We start from the raw sequence: 22,365 nt of genomic DNA, 5'->3' as shown, positions 1-22,365 counted from the left end.
TGTTCTATCATCCCCTCTGCTCTTCCTTTTCACCTTTAACACCATAGTGTGGTCCTTTATCCTTGAATGTCTTTCTCCTTATTCATTTTCCATACACCCCTTGCCAAGCCCCACCTTGGTTACCCCCACACTCTGACTTTTCCAAATTTATCCTATGTCATCTAGACTCACATTGGCCCTAAAAAGAGCATGGTAATCTTTCTATTTTCCTCTGGTTGACTATCTGTCTTTGCTAAAGCTCTTTCAAACTTTTTTTTTCCTCTTCAAGCCCTATCTTTCTTTCCTCTTCAGGAAAGGATATTGTTCTCTATTTTACCAAGAAAATTAGGTCCAGCTATCATAAACTTCTTCTGCCCACCATTGTCTCATCTAATCTACATTTAACCCAATGTTATAAAATTCAAATAGAAACAGGGCCACTAAAACAAAATAAGGACCCCTTCAGGCCATATATTGATTTAGAAAACCACATATTAACATTATGTATGTTTTCTTGTATTATCATTTATTTTGTTAAATATCTCTGATTACATTTTAACTTTGGTTCTGACTGCACTTCGAAGTGTTGTAAGCCACATGTTTAACAGCTCTGTTTTACGTTACCTCCTATTCTCTCTTCCTTTGATGTCTCTAAAGAAGTGACCCTTCTTACATTGATTCTTTTCCTTGTGCACTTCATTTTATCCCTTCTCAGCTTTTCTGGGAACCTGTACCTTTGATCATTTCTTTCTTTCCTTGTTCTTAATTTCTCCTTATCAAATGGAGCTTCACCAATTGCTTATAAATATGCCAGGTCTCCCTCATCTTTAACAAATAGTCATTTGATCCTGCCATCTTCTCAAGGGATTTTCCTGTAATTTTCCTCCACTTTCTAGAAAGAAAAATCTAAAAAATTATCTATGACCCCCCAATGACCCAGTGATCTTCCAAGACCCCACCTAAAACACTTTTCTCAAAGTAATGTTACTTGATCTTATAACTGATATATCTGGTGGCTTGCTCTTAATCTTTATGCTTTTCATGATGTCGTTTCGTTAAGAAGACATCTTTACAACTTTTGATGATGTTGTCCATCCCCTTTTCTCCTGGTTTCTCAATGACACTGCTTACTAGGTAACATAGTAGATAAGAGTACTGAATCTGGAGTTAGGAAAACTCATCTTTCTGAGTTCAAATCTGCCTTAGACACTTATTAGTTGTATGAGCCCAGGCAAGTCATTGTCTCACTTTCCTCAACTGTAAAATAAGCCAGAGAGGAAAATGGCAAAATCTTCCAGTATTCTTGCCAAGAAAATCCCAAATGGGGTCACAAAGAGTCAGACATGCCTGAAAAATGACTTACACCAACAACATAAATACTATTGGATTAATGTCTTTCCTACTAAACCCATCATTTCTTCTCATTTTCCTATTTCTATTTAGACCAGAATTCCCTTTTGCTCCCTAAGTTCAATACTTTGGAATCATCCTTTTCCCTCCCCCCCCTCTCCTTTTATTCATTATCTTTAGACAGTGGTCAAGAATTGTTAATTCTACATCTATAACATCTCTGATATCCATCCCCTTCCTTCCATTCACAGGGCTACCATCTGATTCAAGCTTTTGTCACTTTCTGCCTATAACGTCCCCTCCCATAACTCCCAAATGGTTTCCCTACCTATAGAATCTCTCCTTTCCAATCCATTCTCCATTCCAATCCATATCAGTAGCTTGATATTTCTAAAACAAAAGTCCAACTAAATCACTCTTGGTCCAGAAGCACCAACAGCTCCCTATCACCTCTAAAATAAAATGCCAGTGCTTTAGATTTAAAGTCTATCATTATTTGACTTCAGCCTATCTTTGCAGACACTTCACATAATTCTCTTCAAACACATGATGTACCAATCGAGATAATGTATTTGCTCTTGCCTATATGTGAGTATTTCATCTCCATATCTTTCTAATATGTTCTCTATGTCTGAAATAGTCTTCTTCTTCATTTCTTTCACCTTCACTTCCAATTTTTGAAATAATCACTTCATTTGATCACTTGATCACTTCCCAATCCAAGAAACCTTTCCCCAAGCTCTCCAGACAAGGTTCATACTCCCCAACCCACCCTCAATTGTTTTGTATTCACTAGATATATATTTTGCACATACTTTGGATTGGGTGACCCTGAGCAAATCCCTTAATCCTATTTGTCTCAGTTTCTTCATCTGTAAAGTGAATTGAAGGAGATGTAACCCTCCAGTAGAGATACCCTCCAGTATCTCCATTAAGAACATCCCAAATAGCAGATATAACTGAAATGACTGAACAACACCAAGATATTGTATAGATTAAGCAGTAGTTGACCTTGAAGTCAGGAAGATGAGTTCAAGTATCACTTCTGAAACTTCTGCCTGTATGAACTTGGACAAATAACTCAACTTCTCTGCACCTCAGTGCCTTCATCTTTAAAAAATTTTAAATTATAAAGATATAAAACAGAATTTCTCCTAACTGAAATCCAAAAATGCATGAAAGAGAGTAATAATGTGATTGGAATCAGGGTGTGGCTTCCCAGCAGGCAGAGTGGGGACCTTTAAAGGGGACATAATTCACTCAGATATGTAATAATAATTTACATTTACAGAACAATTCATAAAATTTGCAAAGCAGTCTTTCTTATAAAAACACTGTGAAATGAGTAATGTGAACAGTGTTATTATTTACATTTTATAGATGAAAAAACTGAGGCTTGAAGTGACTTCTGAGGCTAAATCTTGAAACTGTTGTGCCATAGTTCCCTTTTATTGTCCTGACTCATTTTCCCTAATTGTCCTGCCTATTTCCTTAATTGTTCTGCCTCAGTTTCCCTAATGGTCCTGCCTCAGTTTCCATAAATTGTTCTGCCTCAGTTTTCCTAACTTATTCTGCCTTGGTTTCCCTGGTTGCAACCCTCTTTCTGCTCATTAGAACTGAGATAATTAGGGCTGTGGAGATCTGACATTCCAGAAGGTAAGACTCCGGATGTTCTAGCTCAGATACCTAATTGTCATGCTTATATCTCTAAGTTTCAGACTTCCTGGCTCTAGATGGACACCTCCTTCACTCCCAGTTAGTAAGAATTTATAATCCTACCCCACAACCTGCCAGAACTGGATTGATGGTACCAGAGTTTGGACTCCACCCCCTGTCTTTGTTTAGCTACCCAAGCTTGGAGCCAAGGGTATATATTTCATAGTAAAGGGACATTCTCTGCTGAAAACTTTCGACAGCAGCCCTGGGGGCAATATGGCAACAGCACAACTTTCCCTTTCAGAAATCCAAATAAAATATTAAAAACTTTCTAATCTCTATCTTGCCTCAGTTTCTCCAGCATTACAAAATTTAGCCCACTGATTAAATCCAGTACTATGGGACTCTTGCTTTCTAATGGGTTCCAAAATTTGCAATTACAAACAGTGCAGTGTTACTAGTAGCTGGACCTAGGACCCAGGTAAATACGTTACCAGAATACCACCTGGCTCCAGGGTGTGAATCTTCACATAGACACCCACCACAGCCTCCTGAGGAAGTGGTCCAAACTCCGTCATCACCATGGTACAGGAGACAGGGGGGGAAGTGGACGCAATCCTGAAGTATCTAAAAATAGAAGGATTCAGGGAATCTCTTGTAGGAGATTGAATGTCCATTTGTGATGCTCAGGAGGAGTTGAATATATTAGGTGACTCAGTCAACAAACATTTATTAAGCAATCTTTATTGATCATTAACTTTTCCCCCTTCCAGGAGAATTCCCACTTAACCAGAGTTAGCAAACTGAGTTTACCATGAAGAACCCATTTCCATGAATAACCGAAGGAAACAGGGCTCTGTTCATAATATGTAGAGTTGGTAGTATCTACTCAAATTACTTTGTATTTAGTTATGTAAATTTTGTCTCCTATTGCAGAATGTTTTTCCTTAAGGGTAATTTAAAAAATTAATTGGAAATTAGTATGGCAGAAACTAGGCAGTGACCCACACTTAACACCATACACCAAGATAAGATCAAAATGGGTTCATGACCTAGGCATAAAGAATGAGATTATAAATAAATTGGAAGAGCATAGGATAGTTTACCTCTCAGACCTGTGGAAGAGGGAGGAATTTATGACCAAAGAAGAACTAGAAATCATTATTGACCACAAAATAGAAATTTTTGATTATATCAAATTGAAAAGTTTTTGTACAAACAAAACTAATGCAGACAAGATTAGAAGGGAAGCAATAAACTGGGAAAACATTTTTACAGTCAAAGGTTCTGATAAAGGCCTCATTTCCAAAATATATAGAGAATTGACTCTAATTTATAAGAAATCAAGCCATTCTCCAATTGATAAATAGTCAAAGGATATAAACAGACAATTCTCAGATGAAGAAATTGAAACTATGTCTAGCCATATGAAAAGATGCTCCAAGTCATTATTAATCAGAGAAATGCAAATTAAGACAACCCTGAGATACCACTACACACCTGTCAGATTGGCTAGAATGACAGGGAAAGATAATGCGGAATGTTGGAGGGGATGTGGGAAAACTGGGACACTGATACATTGTTGGTGGAATTGTGAATACATCCAACCATTCTGGAGAGCAATTTGAAACTATGCTCAAAAAGCTATCAAACTGTGCATACCCTTTGACCAGCAGTGTTACTACTGGGCTTATATCCAAAAGAGATTTTTAAAAAGAGAAAGGGATCTGTATGTGCCAAAATGTTTGTGGCAGCCCTCTTTGTAGTGGCCAGAAACTGGAAACTGAGTGGATGCCCATCAATTGGAGAATGGTTGAGTAAATTGTGGTATATGAATGTTATGGAATATTATTGTTCTGTAAGAAATGACCAGCAGGATGATTTCAGAAAGACCTGGAGTGTGTTACATGAACTGAGGCTGAGTAAAATGAGCAGGACCAGAAGATCATTATTTATTTCACAACAATACTATATGATGATCAATTCTGATGGACGTGGCCCACTTCAACAATGAGATGAACCAAATCAGCTCCAATAGAACAGTAGTGAATTGAAAGAACTCCCAGTGAAAGAACTCTAGGAGATGACTTATGAACCACTACATAGAATTCCCAATCCCTCTATTTTTGTCCGCCTGCATTTTTTGTTTCCTTCAAAGGCTAATTGTACACTATTTCAAAGTCTGATTCTTTTTGTACAGCAAAATAACTGTTTGGACAGGTATATATATATATCTTATATTTAACTTATACTTTAATATATTTAACATATATTAGTCAACCTGCCATCTGGGGACAGGGATAGGGGGAAGGAAGGAAAAAGTTGGAACAAAAGGATTTGCAACTGTCAGTGCTGAAAAATTACCTATGCACATATTTGTAAATAAAAAACTATATAAAAAAATTTTTAAGATAAAAAAATTAATTGGAATGGTAATTATTATTAATCATCAGGATAGTTAGATGGAGCAATGGATAGAGTTGGAATCAGGATGACTCATCTTCCTGAGTTCAAATTTGGCACACATTTACTATATTGACCCTAGACCCTGCTTATCTCAGTTTCCTCATATGTCAAAATGAGCTAGAGAAGGAAATGCCAAATCATTCCATTATTTTTGCCAAGAATATCCCAAATGGGGTCATGGAGAGTCAGACATAACTAAAAGGAATGACTAACAGCAACAACAAATTGTTAATCATCAAAACATCAATAATCATTTTTTGAGGATCTGGGATTACAAAGATAAAAGTTATATAGTGATAAAAAGTGATAATAAACTCTGCCAGTCATTTTGTCAACAGAGGAGAACAAAGATAAGTCCACATGGTTTATATTCAATACAAATACAAGGTTCTTGGGCAAGGATTTCTTTCTTTTCTTTTTTCTTTTTTTTTTTTTGGTGGGGTAGGAGAGGGCTTGTTTGTTTTTCCCTCCATCTTAGTATAGAATAGGCATTTAATAAATGCTTGGTGAATTAATTTGAAAATCTTCAAGTCCCCACCTCAAAGAAACCTTCAGGTAGATGTGGACAAAGTATAAGGATAATATCTTCCCCCACAGGGAGAGACATGCTCTTATCACAACAGGAGAGATGGAGGTTAGACCAGAAGGAAAGTGAATCAGTTCACAATTCAATTAAACAAGGATTAACTAAGCACTTCATACTGAGGCAAAACATTTCACCTCTCTAAGGCTCAATTTCCTAATCTGCAAAATGGGGATGGAAAAACTTGTAACACCATGCACTCTTCTCACAGGGATGTGAAGAAAGCACTTTCAGATCTTAAGGCAATTAACCAACCAATCAATCAATAAGCACTCATTAAGTACCTACTATGTGCAAGGCATTGAGCTAAATTCTGAGGATTGAAAATAAAAATGAAAAACCTTCTGTATCCTCAAGGAACATATATTCTACTAAATGGATACTCTAACTGGTAACCTAATGACTTCCTTTCCTGGAAATTTCCAATATTAGTGGCATCTATTTCAAGGCAGGAGGATGAAGAGCACTGCTTTTAGAGTCAAAGGGCTTGGGTTCAAATGTAGACTTTTTTTGGTTACTTTGGCAGGCTCCTCCCTTCCCTGGACATCAGTTTCCTCATTTACAAAGTGAGGGATGTTGGCCAAAAATGATCAACCTAAGATCCTTTCATCCCAATGTAGTGGAAAAATAGTTCAAGGATCCAATTTTACTTGTGTAGGCACTGATTTCACCAGTGTAAATCATATTGCATTACAGATCTACAGCTTAAAATACATAATCTTTGTGAGTTTGCCAGATGGAAATTTAAAGCCTTTCTACATTGTTGGGACTGATAGGAGCTCATGGCCCATTGGTATAATTAAGGTAACACACTGGACCTATCGTCAGGAAGCAGTTGTTCATTCATTTTAATCATATCCAATACTAATGATCCTATCTGGGGTTTTCTTGGCAAAGATACTAGAGAGGTTTGCCATCTCCTTCTCCAACTCATTTTACAATTTTTACGTTTACATTTTGCCAAACTGAGGCAGCAAATAGGGTTAAATGACTTTTTTCAGGATCATACAGCTAGTTGTCTGAGGCTGATTCTAAGTCCAGTGAGTCTATCCACCTGGTCACCTATCTGCCCTGAAGTCAGGAAAAGCCAAGTTCAAATTCTGCCTCAGACATTTACTAGCTGTATGATTCTGGGCTAGGTGATTTGCTCACTCAGACTCAGTTTCCTCATCTGTAAAGTAGAAAAAAAATAGTAAGACCTGCCTTACCATAAGATAATACATGTCCATTCTTTTGCAAATCTTAAAGCTCTATTAATGGTAGCCAGCTGTTACAGTTTTCAAGAACCCAAGGTTATGTGTACACAAGGATGAGTCAACAGAAGACCAAAGTGAAATCATTGTTGTAATCATCATGACTCCCATTTTCTAATTCTTAGTCTGTGCCTGAAATGTAGTAGTTGTTTAATAAGAGCTTGTTGATTGATCAGTTGCCTTAAGGTTAACTAAATGCTTTTCTCACAACTATCCTGTGTGGTGGCCACTATAAGTATTTTTATTCCCATTTTATAAAATAGGAAACTAAAGCTCCAGAAAAGAAGTGGTTTTCCCCAAGGTTATACAACTAGTAAAGTATTTTTTTTTAAATTTTTATTTAATAATTACTTTATATTGACAGAATCCATGCCAGGGTAATTTTTTTTTTACAACATTATCCCTTGCACTTGTTTCTGTTCCGATTTTTTCCCCTCCCTCCCTCCACCCCCTCCCCTAGATGGCAAGCAGTCCTTTATATGTTGGATATGTTGCAGTATAACCTAGATACAATATATGTTTGCAGAACCGAACAGTTCTCTTGTTGCACAGGGAGAATTGGATTCAGAAGGTATAAATAACCCGGGAAGAAAAACAAAAATGCAGATAGTTCACATTCGTTTCCCAGTGTTCTTTCTTTGGGTGTAGCTGCTTTTGTCCGTCATTTATCAATTGAAACTCAGTCAGGTCTCTTTGTCAAAGAAATCCCCTTCCATCAAAATATGTCCTCATACAATTTCGTTGTCGAAGTGTATAATGATCTCCTGATTCTGCTCATTTCACTTAGCATCAGTTCATGTAAGTCTCGCCAGTCCTCTCTATATTCATCCTGCTGGTCATTTCTTACAGAGCAATAATATTCCATAACATTCATATACCACAATTTACCCAGCCATTCTCCAATTGATGGGCATCCATTCATTTTCCAGTACAAATCAACTAGTAAAGTATTGAAGCCACAATTTAAACCAAAAGCTCTGGTGATTCCAAGTTCTGCCCCTGCCACATACCTTTTCCCCCCTAGAGCTCATTGCCTTTAACTCTACTAGTTCCCCAAGAATAAAGATCTGGAAGTCATGGAGTCACTTCTCCTTTGTGTGTTTCATTTTCCTAGTCTGTAAATGAGGAGAATAATATTTGTTAACAATGTACTAGAAAATTCTTGAAAAATAAAGAGCTATGATTAAAAAAAATCTGTTGAAACAAAGAAATTATTTTTTAAAAAAGAAAAAAAGAAAATTCTGAAGATTGCACATATTTAACCTATATTAGATTAACTGCTGTTTTGGGGGGGAAAGGAAAGGGAAGAAATTGGAACTCAAAAACTTACAAAAAAGAATGTTGAAAATTATTTTTACATGTATTTGGAAAAATAAAATACTATTGAGAAGAAGAAAAAAGAAAATTCTGAATTGTTCTCCTTTTCTCCTGTAGCTTCCTCAGATAAAGAAAAGACAGCCATGTGCTTGGAATCCAGGGAGTCCCAGTAGCATCTTGGGAGTCCCACCACCTTGTTAAGAGAAGAAACTGTCCAGATCAAAAGATAATTAGTCTAAAAGATGCCAACATCTCAGACAATGTCCATGGAGGGATAATCTTGATTATGATAGGCTGGGGCTATCATAAGTACCTGACCTATAATAGTCAGAAAGAAGACCCCTATGTGGCTGCCTTGGCCAAGATAAAATGGCTGCATTCCTTTTCCCCCATGTGCAGAAATCTCTTACAGTTCAAACTCACCTTGGTCCTCACCAGTGCTAGAAGAGTGACCAACAAGATGTTGACCTGGCGTGTGCCCCTCCCACCAAAGAATATGGATTAAATGCTTGAGAATACCAGAAAGGAAAAAGAAAAAGGGGGCAGGAAGACATATGAAGCTCAAAAGCCAGAACCTATGAAAACCAAGTAGAAGAAAGGGGATATGATGCAGTTTTCTATTAACCCTGTCAGCTACAGCTAGTTCACCTGGAAACCTTGATCTAGTGGGACCACCTGATTGTACTTTACACAGTTTTGTACATGGAGATGTTACCATGAAACTAATGGATAAAGTAGCTGAGATAGTGGCTGCCCACCATTGCAAAACCAACACTGTTATGGCTTTGATGGATGCCATTAACTTTTCATGACAAAATCAAGAAAAGTTGTGCCATGATCACCTCTGAACCCATGATCTTTATAAGCAAGAAGTCAATGGATGGAAATCTTAGTGGATGCTGTTCTGTTGAGTTGCATTCCCAAGAAAAATTCCTCACTGTCAGTGCCTTTGTCACCTACCTGTCCCTGGACAAAGAGTGAAAAATACTCCCTGTACTTTAGCTGCTCAAGGAGACAAGAGGGGAAAAAACATTTTGAAGAGGGAAAAAATAAATACTATCCCTAAACCTCAGAAACCCACAAAGAGGAAGTTGGGAAGAAATTTTTTTGTTCATTTAAAAGTAACTCAGCCAAAAAATTCTATTCACTTAAAACCTGGTATACTGTGAAATATTTTAATGCAGTGTTAAACTACAGTATATTCTGAATATTTATACACCAAAACTTAAATGCTATACAGTATTATTCCAAACAGTTTCAAGTCATTCCATTGAAAAACTTAGAAAACCCTACTGTGGCCCATTGTAAGTTATATAAAGAATAGAGTGACATTATTAAAGCTATTGGAGCTGGAGCTCATCAAAAAGGAAAAAAAAGATAAGGTAACCATGTTGTGATAGGAAATTTTTTTTTCATGAACAATTGTAACAGAACTGAAAGGAAAATCATCCAAGGCTTTTAAAAACATAAAGATTACTACCAGCTTCTGATGATTCACATGGTGCCATGATACTACCAGAAGCAATGCAGGAAGAAATGTTAAAAAAAAAAAAAAAAAAAAAAAGGAGCAGTTCTGGTCAGGAAAATGAAGTCTTTATGGTCACAGGGAGTGTTTTAAACCCTGTTACCAAAGAAGACAAGGGTGTAAGACAAGATAGATTTAGGATGTGAACAACTGATGCTGGTTCCAGAAATCCATTACCTATTCTCATATACCATCTTCTTAAAAACAATGGGCTTCTGGATCACAATTTAAAATATAGGAAGAATAAGATGTTGTCCAGAAATGGAATATACTTCATGAGGATTCTGTGTGTGTGTATGTGTGTGTTTGCTTAAGAGTTTTTGCAGATCTGGGACAGCCAGGTGGCACAGTGGATAGAGCCCCAGCCCTGAGTTCAGGAGGACCTGAGTTCAACTCTGGTCCCAAACACTTGACACTTCCTAGCTGTGTGACCCTGGGCAAGTCACTTAACTCCAATTACCTCAGACAAAAAAGAGAGTTTTTTGCAAATCTAACGAAAAGTGCTTTAAACAAACAAAAAAAGGAATAAAATTGTCTAGTAAAATAAATACAATTGAAGATAACTACAAGGTAGCAAGAATAACAGTAGAGATGCCCAGAAATTCCCAGGAGACAGAATTCAAAAGAAGAGACAGAAACAAAACCTATGACACCTCAGATGTGTATTTTCAAATGCACAAATTATGGGAGACAAGCAAAGCAAACCAGTAATCATAACATAAGGAGGCAAATTTGACCTCATGGGTATCACTGATACATGGTAGAAGAGGAACCCTGGTTGGAATATGCTTCTTGGAAGGGTGTGCAACTTGTTCCTCCTTGTTCAAAATGAACAGAATGGAGAAAAGAAGGGGATAGCATAGCATTTTATATGAAGAAAATATACTCATGTAGGGAATCCAGAAACCAGTAGAAGAAAGAATAATGGAAAGCATTAAGTATAACAATCAACAAGTCTTTATTAGGCAGTTAAATGCCACAAGTGACAAGGAAAGGGAGAAAACAAGCATTTATCAAGTATCTACTCTATGCTATGCACTGTGCTAAATAAGTACTTTACAAATATCATTTGATCCTTAAAACAACCCTGAAAGGTAAATACTATTATTTTCCACATTTTACAGATGTGAAAACTGAAGCAAATGAGAGTTAAGTGACTTGGCCAGGCTAATTTAATTATTAAGTTGAGGTCATATTTGAACTGAGGTTGTCCTAGCTCCAGGACCAGCACTCTATTGGCTTGGCCATCAAACTGCTTCTGCTTTCTTTAACTTCCTAAAAGACAACAAAAATGAAACAATTTTGCCCTCAGATAGCTTGTTGTCTGGCAAAATTTCAGATTAATGGAAGAAGGGAGCAATTGTTGTTGATTAGTGATTTTGTCATGAGAATATAGTTAGCAAATTCTGAGAGGAGGAGGAAAGGAATGAGTTTAGGAAACAGATTACTAACAGAGTAGTGATAGGAGACTCCAATTATCTGATTATCTGTTGGATTTCTCCCTCTCTCCCTTCTTCTTTCTCTCTCTCCTTTTCTTACTTTCCCTCTCTCTCCTCTGTCTCCCCCTCTTTTCCCCTTCTTTTACTTCCCTCCTTTCCTTTTCCTTCCTCTCTCCCTCGCTTTCCCTCTCTCCCTGTCTGTCTGTTTGTCTCTCTCCTCCAAATAGGAGAAAAGAATATCTTAGGTTTCTTGATGATAAATTCATTCTTAAAAATCTAAAGAAAGTAATTGGGGAAGCCATTATTCTGAATCTAATTCTGACAATGAGGGGGATCCTTGAAGGAAAGTGACCCAGTCTATTCTGGGATCTGTGATAGAGGCCAGGAAAATTAGAAGTGGTCTGAAATGTATTTTGGCTTTTGAGAGATGAGATTTTAAAGGGTTCAAAGGAGTGATAGGTCAGATATCATGTCTTAAAATTTCACAGAAAATGTCAGCTCTAGAGAGATGAGGAAAAATAGAAGAAGAAACTAAAGACATAACATAAATGATTTTAATGGTGAGAAAAAGGGCAAGTTAACAACAAAAAAAAAGGATCAATGTGGATAACACAAGGAACTCACTAACTTCTACTTTATTATTTTTATTTTTTTCTAACAAAAATCCACCTTTTTCTCAGTCCTTTCTGAAAATGCAAAAGAGACAAAACCCTTCTCTGTAAACATAAGTAATCAAGCAAAACAAATTCCCATATTTCATTTCTATTCAATTCATTTAATAGTGATTACATGCCAACTGTTCTCGGTACTAGGGATACAAAAAGAGGCAAAAGTTCCTGCCCTCAAGAATGAATTACGTCACAATCTAATGGAAGAGACAACATATAAGCAAATGTTATATAGTATATAAAGCAAATTATGTATAGGATAAGTAGGAAATAATTAAAAGAAGGGAAGCAATTGAATTAAGAGGGATTAAGGGAAGCTTTCTCTAGAAGATGAGATTTTTAAGGAAGTCAGGGAGATCACTAATTGGAACAGAGAAGGGAATACTTTCCAGGCATAGGGGCCAGCTAGAGAAAATTTCAGATCCCAGAAATGAAGAAACAGATTAGTCATGTCTCTCAATACACACATATATGTGTGTGTGTGCATCAATCTGCACTCTAATTCCAACTTATACTTTAGAAAGACATATAAATTGAGTCTATAACCTAAAGAGATCATAAAAGAAGGATAAGGACATACATGTGAAAAAATATTTGTACTAGAAATCATCAGTTGAGGAATGGCTGAATAAGTTAAGATATAGGAAGGTAATGGAATATTATTGTTCTATAAGAAATGATAAGCATTCTGATTTCAGAAAAGCTTGAAAAGACTTACATGAACTGATGTTGAGTGAAGTAAACAGAACCAAGAGAACACTGTACACAGTAACAATAAGACTACGTAAGGAACAACTGCAGTGGACTTGGATCTTTTCAACAATAGATGATTGAAGGCAATTCCAATAGATTTATGATTGGAAAATGCCAATCACATGCAGAGAGAGAATTATGGAGACTAAATATGGATCAAAGTACAGTATTTTCACCTTTTTTGTTGTTGCTGTTTGTTTTTTTTTCCTTTCTCATGCTTTTTTTTCCTCTTTTGATCTGATTTTTTTTTTTTTTTTGCACAGGATGAACATGAAAATATGTTTAGAAGAATATAGCACATATTTAACTTATATCAGACTGCTTGCTATCTTGGGGAGGAGGGAAAGGGGAGGGAGGGAGAAAAATTTGGAACAGGGTTTTTCAAAAGTGAATGTTGAAAACTATCTTTGCATGTATTTGGAAAAATAAAATACTATTTAAAAGAAACACATACAAATAATATACAAATAAATACAAATAATTATAATAAAAAGTAGAATATGAAAAATGATATATAAAAATTAAAATATGTCCAAAAATGTAAAAGACTGAAGCAAGAACGGGTAATAGAGAATGAATACACAGGCCAGGTAAGTCTTACAAAGTTTTCATTTGTAAATTCTTAGAGACATCAAGAATGAGCTAAGGTTGATGAAAAATGATAAGAAGTACAAAAATGTTATGGGCCAGAACTCTGAATTTGAAACAAAGGATTCTTACAAGGTACTAAATCAGTGGAATTGATATAGTAGACATAGTTATCTAATTTAGCATGGTTCAGTATGATTGATTTAATCCTACAAGGAGATGTTATGGGTCAGAACTTGAAACAAGGTACTAAGTGGAATTGAGGAGACAATGGTTAAATCTAGTTTAGCACTGATTTAATCATACAACAAATAATGGTTTCCTAGTGATATAATGATTGGTTTGTACTCAGTATGGGGCATATAAGCTAGAAGCCTCAGCCAGGGAGATTCAGAGATTTAGAGACAAGCAGACAGAAGGCTGGAGGCTGAAGGCTGGAGCACAAGCTTTTGGACTCAGACAGATTCATCCCATCTCACACCACCTTGGTGGCAGGCTCTCCTCCTTTGTTTCTCCACTGAAACCAAGACTCCGGAAGGCCTCCAGAAAACTAGCCAAGCCCAAGTGAAGGAGATAGGACTTTGAAGGAGACACTAAAGGATTTGGACTTTAACCCCTGGCTAATCATGTGATGATTACTGAAATGAAATGAAGGCTGCTCCCAGAGACCCCAAGAAAACCTCAACAGAGAACATTACATTTTAAAGAGAATATTACACAAAAAACCTCATCTTTTTTGTTGATGTCTTTCATTTTCATATCACATTAATTTTCTTTTTTGTAGTTAATTTATTTTTAATACACATTGCTTATGATTCATGTTGGGAGAGAAAAATCAGAGCAAAGGGGAAAAATCATGGTACAGATTAAAAAAAAAAAACCAGAAAAGAAGTGATTTACATTCAGTCTCTTTAGTTCTTTTTTCTGGATGCAGAAAAAGTCCAGAGACTATTGGGATTGCTTTGGATCATTGAACTACTGAAAAGAACCAAGCTTTTCATAGCTGATCATCGCATATTCTTGCTGTTATTGTGTACAGTGTATTCCTGGTTCTGCTTGTTTCACTCAGCATCATTCATGTAAATGCCTTGCTATAATCAGCTTGTTCATCATTTTTATAGAACAATAATATTCCATTACCTTCATGTACCACAACTTGTTCAGCCATTCCCCACTTGATGGGTATCCACTCTTTTTCCAATTCTTTTCTACCATAAAAAAATAATAGATACTAGAGAGAAAGCTGGTCTACTCAATCCTTTTTTTTTTTTTTTTAACCAAAGATAGATAGTTCTAAATGTAAACCTTTAGTAGTTTAATTGGTTCGGCACTAAATCTGTAAATGAGTTTTGCTAGTATCATTTTTTTCTTATGTAAATATGACTAAATCATGAAATAGAATAATCTCCCCAATTATTTGCCTTCCTTTATTTTGATAAAAAGTATTTTGTAGTAGTAGCAATAGAAGTCCCAAGTATGTCTTGGTAAGTTGATCTTCAGATACCTAGTAGCCATTTTTATTTTGGCATTTCCAGTTTAAAGATAAATGTTTTTTGGCAAAGAAAAGAAGCCCCCCCCCAAAAAAAAGGACTGAGTAGGCTAGCCTTCTCTATAATATCTATTATCAATGCCTCCGGCTGCAGGATCCAATCTTTTTTTCTTTTTCATTTTTTTTTATCTTCTTCTTTCCCTCAGGATAGCTTAAAAATTATCCTTGTGGAGAATAGTGATTATATATAATGCCAAATAAGGTTGATGTGTTGGCTAGTTTTATTGAACTACATTTTTTAATCTTCCTTTTTGATCTTGGTTCCAAGGAACAACTTGCTAAATAGGACAGAAGGGTGAGATATATTTCAAAATTAATGTGATACATGTAGAAAAATATTTGTAGCAGCTTTTTTGTGTATTATTCAATACAGCCCATGCCATAATAAACTCTAGATGGATTTTTGATTTTAATATAAAAGGTCACATCATTTTTTTTTAAATAGAGGAGAATGGAAGGAGGTAACTTGCACAACTATGACTATGGGAAGAATTCTCAAACAAGCAAAAGGAGAGAGATTATCATAAAAGATAAAAGAGACATTTCTGATTACATAAAATGTAAAAACTTTTATATGAACAAAATCAATGTAGCTAGGATAATAAGGCAATTAAATTGGGAGGATAAGAAAATCCTTTTTCATACACTCAATGTTCAAAATGGTCATTTGACACTGAACTTGGTGTTCATCTTACAGTTCTATGCGTTTTTAAAGGTTTTCCCTGTACTTGGAATGCACCTGCTCTCACCTCTACCCCTTTGAATTCTTGATTTCCTTCCAGACTCCGGTGAGGTGTCATCTTCCATAAGAAGCATTTCCTGATTACCATCAAAGTCAGTTCTCTCTATCTCCTTAGATTGTATTGTATTTACTTGTCTGTACAAATATAATCCTATCCCAGCTCGGCACAATGTATCTATCAATAGAACGCATCCTCTTTGAGAACTGGATTGTTTCTAGTTTTGTTTTTATATCCCCAGCACCAAACATAATGCTTTGCACATAGAAGGCATTTAATAAATATTTATTCAATTGAATCAGCAAGTCCCTATTTTCCCAATTCATTATCTCCTGATGGTGTTTCAAAGACAATACTTAAATAAGTACATGCTAAATTCAAGTGTAGAGAAGCTGTTGTAATGAGGGGGCTAGTGGGCAGCTGAGCAACCGGGGGGATTTCAGGTAGGTCCCTTCTAGTTATGAGACTTTAGGGCTGGATGCTTCTTTGATGAGGTAGTGCTTCCCACCTTTTCCTAACTGTCTCCTCCAAGAAAAACCTAGCAATCTCATCATGTCCTTCCCCACTCTGAGCCTGGAGCTTTCATGTTCCCCAAACCCTACTCACTTTTTCTCTGAATTTAATTCTTCAGTTGGATTGTCTTTATCATCTTTGAGAGTGTCAAGTTTTTCTTTCTGCCTAATCTTCTCCATATGTGCCATTTTCAGATTACTGAAGTCCATTACTGGATAGGATTTGATCTGAAAATCTCTAAACCTTTTCCGGGATGATCTTTCTGTAAGAGAAAAGCAGATTTCTCTAAGCAAAGCATGCAGTCATCTTTGATTGGTGAGTGGGTTTCCATTAAGATTGTTAAGTTTAAAATTTTTAAGTGCTTTTAAAAAATCTTTCTATGTAAAAAAAAAACAAGCACAAAAATGGAAATAAGGCATGCAGAAAATAAGCTGGTATAAATACATTGATGCTTTGACAGATTGGCATTTTCATCAAAAGATATACTTCCCTCCCCTGGTATTGATTGCAACCCATTCTTCTTATCCTGTGCATGTGTCAATGTCATTCTGGGCATCCTCTGCGTGGTTTGTTCACCCAACTTTCTAGAGGCATCTCTGTATCTGCCTTTCTCCCTCCTTCCTCTCTCTCTCTCTCTCTCCTTCTCCCTTTCCCCACTTTCCCCATTCCCTCCTCCCCCTTCTTCCCTCCCTCTCCTCCTTCCCTCCTTCCTTCCCTCCCCACCTCTTTCTTTTTCTTTCTCTTTCTTTCTGTCTCTGTCTTTGTCCTTGTCTCTCTCTTTCTCTCTTTCTCTCTGTGTGTGTCTTTCTGTCTCTGTCTCTCTATTTCTCTCTGTCTGTTTCTCTCTGTCTCTATCTCTGTGTGTGTGTGTCTTTATGTATCTGTCTCTGTCTCTGTCTCTCTCTCTCTCTCTCTCTCTCTCTCTCTCTCTCTCTCTCTCTCCTCTCTCTCCCATCTCTCTCTGTCTCTCTCTTCCTCCCTCCCCCTCCATTCAGAAGTCTCCATTTTTTAACCTTTGATACAAAACCTTCTCTCTTTTTATTTTCTTTAATTTTTTTTATTCTGATCTTAACACCAAATAAAACCAAAATTTCCAAATGCAAAGTAGGGCAAAAAAAAAAAAAAAGAGATTGTGCATGAAACCCTAAATTTCCATTATATATAAAACTTGTTCTTCCTTTTAACATAAGCGTGTGGGGGTGAGGGACAGCTAGGTGGCATGGTAAATAGCATACTGGGTCTGGAGTAAGAGAGACCTCAGTTCAAATCTAGTCTGAAACATTAGCTATGCAACCTCTGAGTCCCCAAACTCTTTTTGCCTCAGTTTCTTCATCTATAAAATGGGTATAATAACAGCATTCACCTCCCAAAAAAACAAATGAGATAATAATTGTAAAGTGCTTAGCACAACATCTGGTACATAATAAGCTATATAAATATTAGCTATGATGATGATGATGTTACTTTCAAAGCTGACCTACTTATCTATGTCTCCTTTAATCTTCCTTCTGTTCTTTCTTTTCTGTGCTTTTTTTTAAATGTGTCAATAAGTCTATAGAAATGCATCTCTCAGATGACATTGTTGTTTTTATTCATTAATATTTTGCTATAAATATAAATATGGCTGTAGAGTTAAAATAGGGGTATTTGAATTATTTGGATTTTGTTGACATTTAGTTTATAATTTGGGAAAAAATCATTTTGAGGAAAAAACAAAGAAAAGGAGTCCCCAACTGTTGAAATCATGAGAAATACTTAATAACTGTCTTCCATCTCATTCTTTCAGAGCTTGGCCCTATTCACCGGAAGACTGACCTCAGTAGGAAAATACAACTCTTTCTTCATATCAAAGGCCCTTAGGGATTCTGGGATTCAGCCCAATTCACCCAGAGGCTGGGGGCTTTTAAAGTTGAAGACAAGTATAGTTCAGCAAAGGAACCTCAGGGAGTTTGGTCACAGATGTAATAACTATAAACAGCTGCCTGTGCATACAGCAGGAGAGAGATAGCAGATAACTCCTTGCCTTTACCCAGAAGCAATGAGGCTGATATTAAATCAGCCCCAGAGATTTTCTAATGGGCCCCTCCACAGCCCTACTGTGGAGTTACTGTTGATTACTGATTCTCTGCACATATGGCAAAGGAGATTGTGCAAGACCTGCTATCCTAAAGACCTCTCTCTCCACCCTGCTCTTATGAGTGTAGGTGTCTCCCTTTGGATCAGAACCTCAGGCACAAAAAAACTTTATGAGGGAACTCCAGTCCAGAGGTTCTCATTTCTTGAATTTCCAGCTAGAACTCTGTTTGTCTTTGCATGTCCATGTGTCAAGGGGGAAGTTACAGGCAGAGAAGATGGTCTAAGCTGGTCAGATTTTTAGGAGTTGCTAATGAATACTGGCCCTAGACTAATCTGGAGAGAGCCCTTCTGAGAATACGGTCCTGAAGTCCTGAAAGGAACTCTGGTCTAAGAGAAGATACAGTGTCCTCATAAATACTGTGTAAATTATGAAACAAAACAAGATCATAGTTGATCAAGCTAAAAGGATCTGATGAGTGTGTAGCACAATCCCATCATTTTGCAATTAGGGAAACAGAGGACCAAATGTTGTTGCCACTATACTTACCAATATTCTTACTTCTCAGTCACCAGAAAGGAAGCAAGAGGTCATGAAAGGATCAGAAAAATTAACCAGGGAATGAGAACCAGATATGGTGAATGAAACTCAATCGAGGGAGAATTTGTTATGTGTCAGGAACTATGTAAGAGGTTGAAGACATTCTATTGGAGGGGGGGAGAGATGACCTGTATACAAAATACAAACCATATACAAAGTAATTTGGGGAGAAGGGAACTAACAACTGAGGGGGCATCAGAAAAGGCTTCTTATGGGAGGTACCTCTTGGCACCTCTTTGAAGGAATGGAGGTGAGGAGGAAGGAATACATACCAAGCTTGAGGGACAGTTTGTTCAAAAGCATGGATGGCATGCAAAGGAACAGCAAGGTGGGCAGTTTGGCTGGAATGTCAAGTACATGAAAGAGTAATGTGAAAGAAGTCTAGAAATGTAAGCCAAGAAAAAGATTGTAAAGGACTTTAAATGAAAAACAAGGATTTCATTGATTTTACCTCCTGAATACCCCCCTTAAAGAGCAACAGTTGGAAAGAAAGTATGAATAAGAGCTAGGTGATGGGTTCAAGTTTGGTTTTGTCCTAATTCACTATGTTACCTTGGGAGAAGTCCCAACCTCTTTCTGGACCTCAGTTCCCCCATTTGTAAAAGAGAGAATTTCATAAAGTGGAAAGGGATAACCCAGGAGGCATGGATTACTCTCTCCCTGAAAGTCTTCAAGGAAAACCTGAATGAGCTTTGATTCTGTAAGAGATTTGGTCTCTTCATTGTTAATATTCTCTGGCTCTATTATACCTGAAACAGGAATCTGGAATTTATTTCTGCTAGGTCTACTATTATCAGATTTTGGAAGCCTAGGGGCTAGCAATTCTATAACTCTACCAAAGTTCTGAGTGTCCAGAAGGCTCTGATCCACCGGTGTCAGATGCTTCCATATCCACTTGTAGTAGGAGATACAAGTCGAAAGATCCACCAGCCGAATGACATCACACAGGCCCTAAATTGTTGAGGAAAATGGTAGGGTGAATCCCAGAGACTTGGGTCAGTGTAATTCTGGAGATGAACTTAGTATCAAGTCACTGCAGAAGTGGCCCAGGGACTGGATTTTCAAAGGACAAATTTTCAGATTCAAAACAAGAGGTATATGATTATAATGGAAATATTAAGCAATTGCTACAAGAAATGACAAGCAGTATTATTTTAGGAAAACCTAAAAAGATTTACATAAACTGATATAAAGTGAAGTGAACTGAATCAGGAGAACACATACACAGTACCAATATTGGTTGATGAACAACAGGGAAAGACTTAGCTATTCACCAAACTTTAAAATATTTTAATTAAGAGAGAATTCTATATTATGTCAGCCATATTAATATTATTTTAGATATAGGTATATGTATACACAAATGTATATGTGTATGTAAGTTATGTAGATATGTATGTATATATATATATATGTATGTGTATATAGGGCTGTGTGTATGTATATATATTTTATATAAATACACATTGTTATTATACATAATATATGCATAAATATATTTGTGCTCAACTGCTTAGGGGAAGAATAAAGTGCGCATCACAGAACAAAAGAAAACCTACAAGGATTTTGTATGAATACAAAATCTTTTATCATTACATATGCTTTCTTGAAATGGACATTTTTTGTTACATATTTTGAATTCTCTCTGATGTTTTGATGGACACATGACAATGATTTGTTTTGTTTTTCTGTCTTTCTTTTTCTATTTTGTTTTTCTTATTTTGCATTTAAGTTTTAAATAAATAAATACATTTTTAAAAGACTTCGCTATTCTCAGTAATACAATAATCCAAGTCAATCTCAAAGGACTCATGATGAAAAATGCTATTTACCGCCAGAGAAAGAACTGATGACATTTGAATACAGATCATAACATACTAATTTTCACTTGTCGTTCGAGTTTTTCCCCACAAAATGACTAATATGAGAATATGTTTTGCATGACTGCACATATAAACGCTATCATATCACCTATACTGGATTGTTTACTGTCTCAAGGATGGGGGAAGAGAGAGATAAAATTTGGAATTTAGATTTTTTAAAGGAATAAATGCAAATTTTGTTATACATGTAATTGGGGGAGATTTTTTTTTAAAGATGCAAAATAGGAAACATTTTTATATCACTGGAGATGCAGCATAGTATGGAGAGGAGGAGGGGGAGGTCTGACCTTAAAGACAAAAGAATTGGGTTCCAGTCCCGACTACTATTTTGGATCCACAGGGAAATCAATTCATTTCTCTGAACCTCAGTTTCCTCTTCTGTAAAATAGACATAATAGTTGTCTTCCTCACAGAGTCATAACATAGGAAGTGCTTTGTCATTTCTTTCTGGGACTCGAAGGGAATCATCACTATGTAGTGAAATCTTCAAGGCTCGGAACCATAAGGGCACCATCTAGAGGCAAAGACTAAGGCTTACAATGCTGTCTTCCCCCTCCCCGAAAGTCGGGGTTTGGGGTCTAGGGGGCTACATTCAGCTGAGAGCAGAACCCGCAAAAGAGGGTGATACCAGCAGCAGATGGCTCTTCCCCTCCGCCTAAAGCAAGCTCCCCAACTTCTTCCCTTCTGAAGCCCGTCTTCAGTATCCACTTACTGAAGCTGGGGCCACTGGGAAAACTTTCCAGCCCTTACTTCGTTCCCACCCCCGCATCCTCCTCCCCTCCCGAGTAGTGATCAATGAATGAGAGCCTTCTTTCTCCCCTCTGTGTTTTAGTGAGGACCGAGTGAAAGGCACTGGCGTGGATGGGCCATGGATCCGTTAACTATCTCATTTTATTATCATCGCCCTCAAAACGACTCCTCAGCAGAAAACCCCTATTGTTAGACACCACTACCCTTCCAGTCACCCAGATTCAGAATGTGGTGATATTCTTGATGAGTCATTCTTCCTCATCCTTGATAGCCAATTAGTGGCTAAATCTTACTGCTTCTTCCTCCATATCCATTCTGTGGGATGTCATCATCTCTTTCTGGCCTTTTACAATAGCTTCCTAATTGGCCTTCCTGCTTCAATTATCTCTCCACTAGAATCCATCTTCCATACACAATTAACAGAGTAATTTTCCTAAAGCATAGGTATGCTCATGTTACTGTTCTTATAGATAAACTTCAGTGACTCCCTATTGATTCTAGAGTCAAATATTATTCTCTATCTCATTCTTTTTCAATTTCTACTTTTGTGTGTGCTTAATGATATACATAATTATTACCGTGGTGGTACCTGCAAGTAATTATTAGTATGGTGGTACCTGTATGCAATTTTTTAAAGTCTGCGGTCCTCCACATGTGCAAAAATGTTTGTGGCAGCCCT

The 22,365-nt window shown here is 36.8% G+C and overlaps 1 protein-coding gene across 2 annotated transcripts in view; it reads right to left on the bottom strand.

The window, feature by feature from the left end:
- The window catches only part of CNBD2 (cyclic nucleotide binding domain containing 2), an 82,732-nt gene that overhangs the window by 15,552 nt on the left and 44,815 nt on the right, over nucleotides 1-22,365 (bottom strand). Inside the window, exons 8-10 of one of the 2 annotated variants that reach the window (XM_051979221.1) lie at nucleotides 19,890-20,004; nucleotides 16,473-16,641; nucleotides 3,480-3,612 (exon numbers count right to left, since the gene is read on the bottom strand). In XM_051979221.1, coding sequence (XP_051835181.1) covers nucleotides 3,480-3,612; nucleotides 16,473-16,641; nucleotides 19,890-20,004 — 417 coding nt within the window. The remainder of the gene's footprint in view (nucleotides 1-3,479; nucleotides 3,613-16,472; nucleotides 16,642-19,889; nucleotides 20,005-22,365) is intronic. The other variant, XM_051979222.1, reaches the window with a different exon arrangement.

The sequence above is a fragment of the Antechinus flavipes genome, chromosome 2 (genome assembly GCF_016432865.1).
Source record: "Antechinus flavipes isolate AdamAnt ecotype Samford, QLD, Australia chromosome 2, AdamAnt_v2, whole genome shotgun sequence".
Lineage (NCBI taxonomy): Eukaryota > Metazoa > Chordata > Mammalia > Dasyuromorphia > Dasyuridae > Antechinus > Antechinus flavipes.
This window is presented reverse-complemented; position numbering and strand designations above follow the sequence as displayed.